Source organism: Stegastes partitus, unplaced genomic scaffold (genome assembly GCF_000690725.1).
Source record: "Stegastes partitus isolate 25-593 unplaced genomic scaffold, Stegastes_partitus-1.0.2 Scaffold0, whole genome shotgun sequence".
NCBI lineage: Eukaryota > Metazoa > Chordata > Actinopteri > Pomacentridae > Stegastes > Stegastes partitus.
In genome coordinates, this window is record NW_007577731.1 from 1,266,557 (window position 1) to 1,279,497 (window position 12,941).

General features: G+C 44.8%; 1 protein-coding gene across 1 annotated transcript in view; it reads left to right on the top strand.

The window, feature by feature from the left end:
- The first annotated feature begins 749 nt into the window (after positions 1 to 749).
- LOC103357274 (probable cation-transporting ATPase 13A3) overlaps positions 750 to 12,941 on the top strand; it is a 27,490-nt gene continuing 15,298 nt past the window's right edge. Inside the window, 15 exon segments of the mRNA XM_008281801.1 lie at positions 750 to 806; positions 2,207 to 2,380; positions 4,047 to 4,226; positions 4,431 to 4,501; positions 4,654 to 4,737; positions 5,225 to 5,294; positions 5,528 to 5,662; positions 6,871 to 6,943; positions 7,158 to 7,289; positions 8,281 to 8,448; positions 8,538 to 8,695; positions 8,777 to 8,965; positions 10,926 to 10,987; positions 11,646 to 11,796; positions 12,478 to 12,600. Coding sequence (XP_008280023.1) covers positions 756 to 806; positions 2,207 to 2,380; positions 4,047 to 4,226; positions 4,431 to 4,501; positions 4,654 to 4,737; positions 5,225 to 5,294; positions 5,528 to 5,662; positions 6,871 to 6,943; positions 7,158 to 7,289; positions 8,281 to 8,448; positions 8,538 to 8,695; positions 8,777 to 8,965; positions 10,926 to 10,987; positions 11,646 to 11,796; positions 12,478 to 12,600 — 1,821 coding nt within the window. The 5' untranslated portion in view covers positions 750 to 755.

A 12,941-nucleotide genomic window follows, 5' to 3' on the forward strand; every position in this document is an offset into this window, starting at 1 on the left:
TTTATTATGAGGAGTAACCTGGTGCCAGTAAAGCTGCAGGAATGCGTGAATGTGTCGCGAGTCTGGCTGTGAGTCGCTTTATGAATTGATTGGTTGTTTTGTCTGTGAAATGTCTTCAAATGGTGAAAATGTCAGCGTTTCCCCAGAGCTAGAAGATGACAAGTGTCTCGTTTTGTCCTCGCTCCAAAGATATTCAATTTACCGCCTCGGACGAGGAAAGAAACCAGAAAATATTCACATTTAAAAAGCTGGAATCAGAGAATTTATCCTTTTTTTCCCTTTAAAAAGTCAAACATTGTGGTTACACGCCTGCACATCAGACATGTCAGTATTTGTTTTTAATACTTCTCACACCAATATGATTGGATAAGGAAGCATCAGCCTTTATTCTTCTACGTTAGTGGACATGTTTTTGAGACACAAGCAGTCCCGGATATAAAACTGTCCCAAGTCCCACAGAATAGATTAACTCTAGGAGCAGTAAAACAATAAACAGGTGCTTTAACCACCGAGCAGGAAATGTGCCGATCAACCGTGTCTACCGTGAAGGTAGATGGTTCATTAAGTGTTGCTTTGCCACGCTTGAAGAGTCTGAATTATATAACCGTGACCTTGACTGGGATCAAAGTTACCACGACTTTGCTAAACAGCCAGAATGAAAGACTTCCTGTGACGATAAAAAGCGGCGGGAGGTAAAACACGCGCTGGACAATAAACAATCTGTTTCATCTCGTAGTTGTTGCACGTCTGACGGGATGAAGACGCAAGAGGGGAAGATCATCAACCAGGGCCTGGAGGACGAGATGGTGAATACGTTCTTCTTCTGCTTTCACTGGTGCATCATGTTGACAGTTTCTCGTAGAAGTAGAAGACCAGCATGGTTTGTGATCTTTAGTTAGCAGAAAGACGGCCACAGATCACAGCTGGAGGTGTGTGGTGTGTTTGTGGGTTAAAATATGGAGCTTAAATGAACTTTTCAGATTTTGGCAACAGTTTTACACTTTCATTCAGATGGTTTTATACCTCTCTTAAGTGTCAAACACTTAGTTTCTTCCATACTGCTGAATTTTATACAATCTTTCATCTGAAAAACAGAAAAACTCAAGATTCATGCAGGTGACAATTCAAGAAATAACTAAACATAATGCATATGTCAGCAGGATTTGCTCTTCTGTGTCTTTTGTCTGGACGGTCTTCAAATGTCGGCATGGCACGTGGCATGTGTTCGTTCATGAACCTCCGTCCTTCACAGTTTTTCCATCGCCGCTCGAAGCTTTGCTAAGCCTCCCAGTAATTCTGAAAAACAACCACATTAACTCTAAAATTAAACTGGAAAACATTTCCTAGAGGCCGATCGCTCGCAGTTACTTCTCGAGAAAAAAAAACTTGTGATTGTGTGCATAAGTGGAACGGACATGTTTCCGTTTGCCCTGAAAAGATTTCGTGGTTTGAGCTCATATTTTTTTCTTTTTCTCACTGGAAGCTAAGAAAAGACTCGGCCCTGAAGACAAGGGTCGAAACGCTGTCGGAAGCATCGCAGCGTCTGTTGATGACATGATAGCGGTTCACGTCTTCTGCTTCTGCTGTGATTCTATTGGCGGGCCGAGGGCTGTGTGTCCACTGTTCAGACATGGTGTTTCATGTTGAACACAATGTTGAACTGTTTCTGTAAACTCATGACAGAGGATTTGCCAAACATTGGTATAGCTGGATTAAAGTATGGCAGCCATAGAATGTCACCATGAGGATGAGGCAGTAGTCTGCTGGATGTGTCTGCTTTAAAGCATCCATCCATCATCTCTACACCTTAATCCTCACTAGGGGGGCTGGAGTCCAGCTGACTCAGGCCCTGGTTACACGTAGCAGAAATGGTGATATCTCAATGCGTCTGGGCCTTTGGTTTACATGTAAATGAAGCTACGGGTCACCGAAAATGAGGCGACCTTGCAGCCCAGATGAGAACGGAATAAACTAAATTAACAATGACCTAATTTCACAAAGAAGTACCGTCTGTTGTTAAACCCGACAGACTTCATTCCTCTCTGCTTCGTCCACCCCAGTGAGCCCCACTGCTGTCCTCAACACATATGTAGTAAACTGCTCATGTTATATTGCTTCTAATTACCAGGTGTCTTCTTTTACATGAGTTTTGTGCAGCCGTGCATTTTCTCCTTCAGTGTGGTAACATGAGTGTGTGCCTGTGCAGGAGGTGTGGGGGTACCGGCCCTGTCTGTGGAAGATGGTCCTGGTGGGTGTTGGTGCAGTTTGCTCCGGCGGTCTCCTGCTGCTGCTGCTCTACTGGCTGCCTGAGTGGGGCGTCAAGGGCACCTGCACGCCCACCTCTCTGAGGGACGCTCAGACGCTGCTGCTCAGGACGACGGTAAGAAAACGGCAGACCGATCATGTTTTCCTCTCGTACGTTGTTTCAGTAGAAGTAAGAGTATGTAAGGGATGATCGAAAAGTTGCAAGACTGAACCTGGAAAAATCCCAAACTATACCTGAGTTACATCATCGGGTGACTGTGGCTCAGGTGGTAGAGCGGTTATCCTGTGATTGTAAAGTTGGCAGTTCGATCCCCGGCCTCTCCACAGTCTAAGTGGGCAAGACACTGAACCTCAAGTTGCTCCAAGCACCAGGCAGGTGTATGAATGTGTGTGTGAATGGGTGAATGAGAAACACACTGTAAAGCGCTTTGCTATATAAGTGCAGACCATTTACCATCATCCACTTTGAGGTAGTCCCCTCGTGCAGCAACGCTCTGCTCCCAGTGCTCCTGCATCGCTGAACATGTCAAGCAGCATCTGCAACCCCACACTGTGATGGTGTTCAAGATGGTGATATAAGGTGTGTCATAGCAAACGTAGTGACTATTTAGATGAAGATCCTCAGTCATCCGGGTCATGGTTCTTCTCGTAGATTAATCGTAGCAACTGGACCTGCTTGAGTTCCTTGAAGACGTTCCACCTCTCATCCAAGAGGCTTCATCAGCCTGACTAGTTGGGATTTCCAGATACTGATATCCTGAAGGAGACATTGGAGTTTTGGTTTCAAACGTCTTCAAGAAACTCAAGCAAGTCCAGCTGCTATGATTAAACTACAAGAATAAGTGACTATTTAGGTATCTCTATGCCACTTTTGCTTATTTTTTTAACTCACTATGACATTAAATAGTGTTAAAGTAGTCCCACTGTAGAACACAATGAGTGTTAAAGTGATATTAAAGTCTTATAAAAAACACTGAATTTGTGAGATTGCGTCCACAGACATGTTGTTTCTTTAGTGGTCAGGTGGCTTTACACCACAACACAGTGGTTCCATTTATTATAAGAATTTGTATAACTTGGTGTCTATAAAGTTGTAGGAAAGTGAGTTAATCGAATTGGAATAGTTAGAGATTAGTTGTGAGTCGCGGTGATGAATCCATTCGTTGTTTGGTCTGTAAAATGTCAGAAAATGCCAAGAAATGTCAGTGTTGTTCCAAAGCTAAAAAATGACCAATGCATTTAGTCACAGGGATGTATGAAGATACTGAGCAGTCTGATGTTTTTTTTTTATATTATGATTAAAAAAAAGGGGAAGATCTAAGTGACTTTGAAAGAGGGTTCACTGTCGGTGCACAGATGGCAGGAGCTTCAGCCACAAGAACGGCTTGACTGACTTCAGTAGGAACAATGACTATCTGCTTTTAGATCTGTGGGAAAAAAACATCTGCAAACAGGGTCAGGAATGTTGATCCATATATGTGATGACCGCGATGCTCGTGCATTAGTGCAACATGTAAAGAAAAAGAGCAGCTCTTCCTCAGGTAGCATCAGTGCCGGACGTGTAGTGTTGCAGCTGATAAACCCTCGTTACAGAGATAAAAGCACTTCTGAGTGTAAAAATAGGAAGCGACGAGTCATGAGTCACTGTCTTTTGATTTGTCACCCATCTGTGTGAATTTATTCTCGCGCTGCTGCACAAGTTTAACCGCTTTTTGCATTCTTTGGCACACTGCTGCACTTCACAGCCAGGAAACGTTTAATTCTCCGTCTTGTCTTCACAGGATGAGTTCAAACAGTGGTTTCGGGCCAAAGTACATGTGATGTTGGCTCCCGGGAAGAAGCCCTTTGATGATTTGGGTTTGCTGTCCAAAGCCCAGCTGCCAAATGGAGACGGCGACCACATTCCCAGCGCTGCGCATGCAGAGCATCGTGGGAAGTTTCCTCACAGGGAACCTGCTCAGGTACCTCAGCAGGGATCCGTCGCCTTTTCTTACTGTTTGCTACTAATCTGATGTAAATTCATATTTCATAGCTGAACAGCCAACGTATGTAACTGGTATGTTTAAGACCTACACAACCCCTAGATCTGAACCCTGTTGAACACCTGTTTAGGTCCTGTTTTGTTAAGTTGTTGTCAACATCTCGATATCCTTTCCCCCTCGCAGGTCCAGTACTTTGTCCACCACAGCACCAAATACTACTGGAGTGATGTGATGCAGAACTTTGAAGTGTACAAGTAAGAGAGTCCTGGTGTGGTGTCAGTAAGCAGAAATGCCTGAACATTTCAAATATACCAAGTCTGTACGAGGACTTGCTGGTACAGTGTGCATCAAATATGTTGCTGCTCTGCACAGCTACAGGAGAAATGACTGTATGATCCTTTTCTAGAGGCCTGGAGGATGTAAAGGTGACCTGTGCAGGCATCCACGCCGAGCACATCTCTGGGCTTTCTAAAGCGCTGCAGGACTACAGGTACATGTCGGCTTTTTAAATTCTTGTTTGTGTCTCTGTAGATTCTCAGTCATCCAGGTCGTGTAATCCTCAGAGCTTCAGTCGAAGGCAGCTCGACTTCTCGTTTAGGTTTCTGAGGATATTTCACATCCCATCTAAGGAGCTTCTTCAGTTGTAGCTGACTGATGGGGAGTCCCAGATATATATTGTAAGCTGGACAGGGAAGATATTTATGGTTGAGAAAGGAGTGAAGGAGGCCATCTGTGTTGTAAACAGAGCAGGAGGTCTGTGACTCCACTTATCAGCTGCTCATAACGCAGGCCTGAGACCCCTCCAGACAGTTTAATTCACACTTCGAGGCACGTCTTTGGCGTCTGTTGGCCGACAGATCAAACATCTTAAAAGAGAGAAATCCAGTTGCCTTCTACTCACACTCTTAGTTTTTAAAAAAAAAACAGCGGAGGTCATACCAGCATCATGACACATTTCACGCACTCTCTTTCATCAGGAGGTTGTTTTTCGGGGAGAACGAGATCGCCGTGATAGTGCCCTCTTTGTTCAAGCTGCTCATACAGGAGGTGAGTGTCGAGGATGTCGAAGTTCTTCTTTCAGCTCATCAGAAGAACGATTAATAGAATCTAATTACAGTTTTGGCTGGCGGCAATTAAAGGAACATAATCAAGTGTGATATTGACATTTCCACAAAATAGAAAAGTCATTTAAATGTGAAAGGGCAATGGATATGTTGTGAACAGTTGTGACAGATAATCCCTGTCCTCATGCTTTCTGTCTGTTTTTTTCCTTCTATCAGGTCTTGAACCCCTTCTACATCTTCCAGCTCTTCAGTGTTATTCTGTGGAGTACGGATTCCTACTACTATTACGCATCAGCCATAGTCCTCATGTCCGTCATTTCAATCGCCGCCACGTTGTACACGGTTAAAAAGGTGAGTCTGAGAAAAGTGTGACTTGAACAGAGATGTTGTTGCTTTGTAGCCTCATTGCAGAGTTTTGCTCTTTTTCATCAAATGTTATTTTCTTTGGCTTTAGTGCTGTTGTTTTATCAGAACATTTTATAATTGCTCAGGGGCATTTTTGTTTTTTGTTTTTTCCCAGAAACTGTGCCTGTTAAAAAGTATTCAGCCCCCTAGGATGTTCAACACGAAAACAGTAAAAGAAAATAAAAACAGATTTGCACAAAGTAGTGTCAGTTAATTTATAAATATTACATAAAAAAAAAAAAGGGAGGGCGCCCGTATAGCTCACCTGGTTGAACGGGTGACCCATGAACAGGGGCTACAGTCCCCAACGCAGCGGTTGTGAGTTCGAATCCCGCTCATGACCCTTTGCTGCAGGTCTCTCCCTCATTTTTCTCCCCCCTTTCCTGTCTCTCTATACTGCTCTAAATAAAGGCAAAAGCCCAAAAAAATATATTTAAAAAAAAAAAGGGATTGCCTAAGTTTTTACCGTCCTTCCAAACCCTAACCCTGCAAAGAAGCATCCCCACATCATGATGCTGCCACCGCCATGCTTCACGGTGGGGATGATGTGCGGTATTTCAGCTTCCACGCTTTCCCACCCCATGACCGTGATCGCAGGAGACTCCACAGTCCGAGTCGGTTTCGTTTCTTCACTAATGCACAACTCTCATGCCTGCTAAAGTCATCTATGTCATTGTAGCCCAAATTATGTCCTTCCAAATCCATTAACCACCTCCATGCATGAAGAATACCACAGCTAGTGTTCTTACAATAGCTCTGAGCATAAACAGCGTCTAGTCGGATGGTCAAAAAGCTCAATTTTGGTTGTAAACCAAAAAAACAACCTTCTTCCAGTTGTCAGACTCCCACATGCCCTCTGGCGATCCCTACTTGAGATTTAATCAGCTTTTTAAACAGTGGATTTCTCTTTGCCACTAAAGCTCTGACTGGTGAAGAACAGGCAGGGCGTTGTGTGGACGGCCTCTCCCGTCTCATCCACTGAAGCTCCGTCAGAGGAGTCATAGATGTCTCGGTGGCCTCCCTCGCTAGCCTTCTTCTTTTCGTTTTTCTGGACGACCTGCTCGAGGTCGATTTGTGCAGATTTGTTAAGGGGGCTGAATATTTTGTCCTGACGATCTGTCTCTCCGTCTGAATCAGTTTCGCTCTTGTTTCAGCAATACGTGATGCTGCACGACATGGTGGCGGCGCACAGCGTGGTCCGTGTGTCGGTGTGCAGAGGAAACGAAGGCACGTTTCTACTTCTGATCACAGAACAGAGCTGCATTGATCACATGAGTGAAAGCAAACCTGTTATATTTGTATATGTGTGATTTATTATTGCATCCTTAGGCTCAACACCTTTTTATATATTGCTCATTATTCAATAATACATACATCAGTGTGTTGTGCCTGCCTACAGAGAGAGAGTGCGTGATAGAACTTCTCACGTCTGTCATCACAGATATCGAACAGGCCATGTCGACAGAGCTTGTGCCTGGTGATGTCATCGTCATCCCGGCCAACGGGATGATCATGCCGTGCGACGCCGTGCTCTTCCACGGGACCTGCATCGTAAACGAGAGCATGCTGACAGGTGAGATATTTCACTCCTGTCCACAGTGCTAGTAACGGAGAAAAGTGTTTCATAGCAGTTTTGGAAAGGTAGCTGCAACAGTATTGGCAACTGCCATGATTAATAATAGTGGTTTCAGCTAAAAAGCAGCCTAAAATCTAAAGAAGGATTTTAAAATGCACAATGTGTCTGAAGAGCAAAAAACTTGAACCTTGTCTCGCCACACATCAAAGCCTGCTGATGTTAGAGGCCTTAAAAGTTGGTGAAATGTTGACCAAAGACTGTATTTGTTGTAGAGAATATGCATGCATGGGCTGCAAGGTGTCTCGGTGGTTAGCATCGTTGCCTCACAGCTAGAAGGTCGCCGGTTGGCGTCCCGGTGAGGACACCAGGGATCTTTCTGCGTGGATTCTCCATGTTCTCCCCGTGCAGCGTGGGTTCTCTCCGGGTTCTCCGGCTTCCTCCCACACAGTCCAAAAACATGCTGAGGTTAATTGGTGATTGTAAATTGTCCGTAGGTGTGAATGTGAGTGTGCTTGGTTGTCTGTCTCTAAGTGTAGCCCTCAGGTGTCCCCTGCCTTCACCCTGAGTCAGCTGGGATAGACTCCAGCCCCCCATGACCCTGGTGAGGATGAAGGTGTAGAGATGATGCATGGATGGATGGATGGGACTCTGCTGGAGCCATTCAACCACTAAGATCTGCTGGAAACAATTTTGTCTGTTTCAGGACACTGGGAGTTGTATTCCTTGAGATATTGAACTTTGTATTTCTTTGGTGACAAATTCTTTAGAATTCGTCCATCCATCCATCCATCCATCCATCCATCCATCCATCCATCCATCCATCCATCCATCCATCATCTCTACACCTTAATCCTCACTGGAGTCGTGGGGGGATGGAGTCTATCCCAGCTTTCATCACTTACTGGATCTTTGTTTGCATTTTTGCACAACATGTTAGCAACTGTTTGGTTTAAGACTTGGACATCGGTTGTTCTTGTTTGATCTTTAGGAGAGAGCGTGCCAGTCACCAAAACCAGTCTTCCCAGCTCAGACAGTGAGGCCGACAGGACCTACGATATCGAGGAACACAAGAAACACACCCTGTTCTGTGGCACCCACGTCATCCAGACCCGCTTCTACGCCGGTGAACTCGTGAAGGCTGTTGTGGTCCGAACAGGTGAGACGGGGATAACACCTTATGGCCTTGTTTTAACTTCCAGACGGATCAGCTGCAGTATCTTATATTACTTGTGTTTTTCTCCACAGGCTTCAGTACAGAGAAAGGCCAGCTGGTGCGCTCCATCCTCTACCCCAAACCCACAGACTTCAAGCTGTACCGCGATGCGTACCTGTTCCTGTTGTGTCTGGTTGGAGTTGCAGGGATCGGCTTCATCTACACCATCATCCTCAGTGTCATCAACGAGGTACCGCTGCTCTCGGAGATTCAGATGTCCTAAATGCACTAAATCTGAGCCGCTGATAGTCATTGTTTTGAACCCATCCAGGTTCCAGCCAATACGATCGTCATTGAATCTCTGGACATCATCACCATCACCGTGCCGCCGGCCTTACCGGCAGCCATGACGGCTGGTATCGTGTTCGCGCAGCGGCGCCTGAAGCGAATTGGCATCTTCTGCATCAGCCCCCAGAGGATCAACATGTGTGGGCAAATCAACGTGGTTTGCTTTGACAAGGTGCTTTAACCCACAGCTGGCATGTCACGCAGCCTGTTCTGAATTTCAGGATATACACTTTCAGCAATGTATTTCCACGGTTGGTATTCAGAAAGTGTTTTATAACTGTTTCTGGAAGCCGTGCTTCCCTCAGACACTGTTTAATTGTCAGTCAGAATGCATGGAAATTTGGATTGAGCCCATTAAAAACCCATGACTGCATGGTAAATCCAGAATAATCCAGTCGTCTCGAGGGCAGCGCTGGCAAGTGTGCAGCGTCAAGCTTTATACATTCCCTCGTTATGGGAAGTGCTTGAACAGTATTTCCTTTTTTTTCTTGTTGTTGTTGTTGATGCGATAAGGACAAACCAGAGCTGAAACCTGAGGTGATTATTACCCGCTTGATTGACGTGTTCTGTGAGAACAAACTGATGATTGTGGATCGGACAAAAACAGCAAACTGAAAGTCACTTGCACTTTTTTCTTTCGATTTACTGCAGATAGTAATTTGCTTTCAGCTTCGTTGGGGTTGAACGAACGGTCGTCTGTGAGGGATCTGAGTTGCTGTGAATCATGTCTTTGTTTAAAAAGAACAACAAACTATTTAACTTCTCTCTGGATAGCTGACATCAGTCGGCAGTAATGTTCTGCACCAAACTGAGATGGTTTTATCTTGATAATAAGTTTGAAGAAGCAGATGTATTTCAGTACTTTTTAAGTTGCAGTTGTGTTACTTGTCTATGTTATTTAAATAGCAAGCTGTAGCTGACTTCTCTTGAGTAAATAAAGAGTTTGAGTAAGTTGCCAAAGTCATCGAGGCTTTCCAGATGGATGTAGAAGAACCAGAGGGGAAATACACCGATCGCAGACTTTAATGAGTTTGTGATTGTAAACATGTAGTAAACTATTCTTGTGTGTTTCAGTCCATATTTAAAACCATACCTCTTCCTGACTAGTCAGAACCTTTGACCTCATTATTATTATTATTATACTGACATGCCACAGTGATGCTCAATATGAACCTACGTCAAAATCAATTCAACTTCCTGTCATCTTCTAGAGGAAAAAGCATAATAAAAACATATATATAATTCATCCATTTCTTCATTCATTAGGCCATAAATGTCTGAAAAATACAGCTTTTTGTGCAATCATCATGCTTTGGCATCTTCCAGAGTAACCCATGTGATGAGGATGACCCCCATCTGTGTAATTAATGCCGTTTTTAATAGGTTCTGTCATCAGTTATGCTGTGAATATATGCAAAACACTGAAGATGACTCTGCTCTTTACTTGACAGGACATTCATATCGAGCACATGTAGGCAGGAGTGATACAGACGTGGGCTCGCACGGTCGTAAAGTGTGCACGCCTATTAATAAAAACTATTTTATTGCCAGTCAATAATTATCATGTCATAAAGTTTGCAGCTGGACTTACAGTAAACGAGCAGTCGTGTGTTTGGCTGGCGGCCAGCGGTTATGGAGCGCTCTGATTAGGATGTAAATGTGGGACCAAACCTACTCTGGGAATTTTTATTTATTTATTTTTTTGCTTGATTTCCTGGACTGGGCTGCAAGGTAGCTTGGTGGTTAGCACCGTGGCCTCGCAGCTAGAAGGTCGCCGGTTGGCGTCCCGGTGAGGACACCCCGGATCTTCCTGCGTGGAGTCTCCATGTTCTCCCCATGCAGCGTGGGTTCTCTCCGGGTTCTCCGGCTTCCTCCCACAGTCCAGAAACATGCTGAGGTTAATTGGTGATTGTAGATTGTCCGTAGGTGTGAATGTGAGTGTGCTTGGTTGTCTGTCTCTAAGTGTAGCCCTGTGATAGACTGGTTATCTGTCCAGGTGAACCTGCCTTCACCCTGAGTCAGCTGGGATAGACTCCAGCCCCCCACCACTCTAGTGAGGATTAAGGTGTAGAGATGATGCAGAGATGGGTGTTTGAGTAATATGAAGCTAACTCTCTGTTCTTTCCCCTCAGACAGGGACGCTCACCGAGGACGGGTTGGACCTGTGGGGCATTCAGAGAGCTGAAGGCGACAGGTAAAGTACGAGGCGACTCCTTTGGGCTTGTTGCCTTTCGTGTCGGGATCGGTTTTCTTCAAAGTCGTCAGAAAACAGCATCAACAGTCTGGAGATGTGTGAGGACTGTTGCAGGCTTTTCAGACTCTGTGAGTTCAGTGTTCTGCCTGTTTGAATGCCAGAGTGACAATATTTAATGTGAAATTACAACAGTTACCCAACTGTCAGAGATTTTGGCCTCACAGTTGAACCACTGTTGCTGTTTTCTTTTGGTTTTCTGGCAGATCAGCGAGCGGCAATAAACAGAGTAGCTCCAGATACTGTTCTACCACAGAGCGTGGTACTAACGGTGTCACTTTTCCATTTATCAGGGCTTTAATTCACTTTATTGCATAAAGCAGAGCTTCCTGTTTGATCCTGGTCAGTCATTGTGTCGACTAAAAGAAATAATCGCGTTAGCAGACTCCAACACATCCAAGAACTTAGTTTGCTGACATGATTCCAGAGCTGTGTGTCTGCTGGTGCAGTTATTATCAACGGCTTCAGCAGGATGCTTTGATTTTTATCTCTAACATTTGACAAGTGAACTTAACTCAGCATCTTAATCTGATGGTTTTCTCCTCTCTGTAGTTGTTATAAAGAGTCCAGCTGTTGAGTCAGATCTTGGTTTCCGTTGCAGCTTTTGTCCACCAGAGTTGGAGGCGGCTAAAGCAGGTCTGGTGAACTCTGCGTTTGTGGCCTGCATGGCGACCTGCCACTCGCTGACCAAGATAGAAGGGGAGCTGTCTGGAGACCCGCTGGACCTCAAGATGTTCAGTGCTACAGACTGGGTGAGCAAACGCTCTGACCTGAACCAGTTATACCGCTCTAAGAACTGACCAGTGGTGATGTGACGCTGCGTTGTGGAGCCATTCTAGTGCATTTTATTATTTCTTATTAATTAGCTTCAGTTTAAAGTATTTTTCTGGCAATTTTGCTCTTATTATTTGACCGGGATGGCAGAGCTGAGGTGTAGGAGGGTTTATGAAACGCAACATAAGGCTCAAACAAACAAAAATCTGCACATTAAAGTCCAGTTTTTAGAACTCAGAGTTTAGATACCTCAGCTAGAACTGATGCCAGCCTGCAACACGACATTAGTTAGCAAGTTGTTGGCTAAAATCAGGTACCATGACTGCTTCACGGGACTCCAGACGAACTTTGTGCATCGCTTGCACTAATGCACCTGACTTTGGATTACATTAGAACCTTTTTTGTCAGTTCCCGTAATCCTCAGTAATTTATTAAAACACATGTAAATGAGTGTAAAGCCACAGTTTACGAATGCTCTGCTAAATATCTCACCAGCATCAGTAGCTGCTGCAAAGGCAGAAGTCGTAGTTCCCGTCAGTTCCTGCAGCTCAGCAGCTCAGCAGCTCGGCGAGCGCGTGTGACCGACAGTTTGTTTGAAAAGACGAACCTCGATGCAGTCTCAGCCCATTAAGACATCGTTCTGTGGTTCTGTTCTCCAGGTTCTAGAAGAGCCCACAGAAGAAGAGACTGCCCTCCACAACCCCATCATGCCCACAGTCGTACGACCGCCGAAGAACCTCCTCCCTGAAGCCAACCGGAGCAATCCACTGACTCAGAACGCGGTACGATGACGCCGCGGGCCTTTATTCTGTGATCAGCTTGTTTATGGCTATGAACACACACACACACACACACCCATACAGTGGCTTGCAAAAGTATTCACCCCCCTTGGCAGTTTTCATGCTTTGTTGCCTCACAAGCTGGAATCAAAATGGATTGTGTGAGGGTTTGCATCATTTAATTTACAGAACATGCCAACAACTTTGAAGATGTGATTTTGTTTTTATTGTGAAGCAAATAACAAAAAAGACAAAATAACAGAAAGCTTCAGCGTGCATAATTATTCACCCCCCTAAAGTCAGTACTTTGTAGAGCCACCTTTTGCGGCAATTACAGCTGCAAG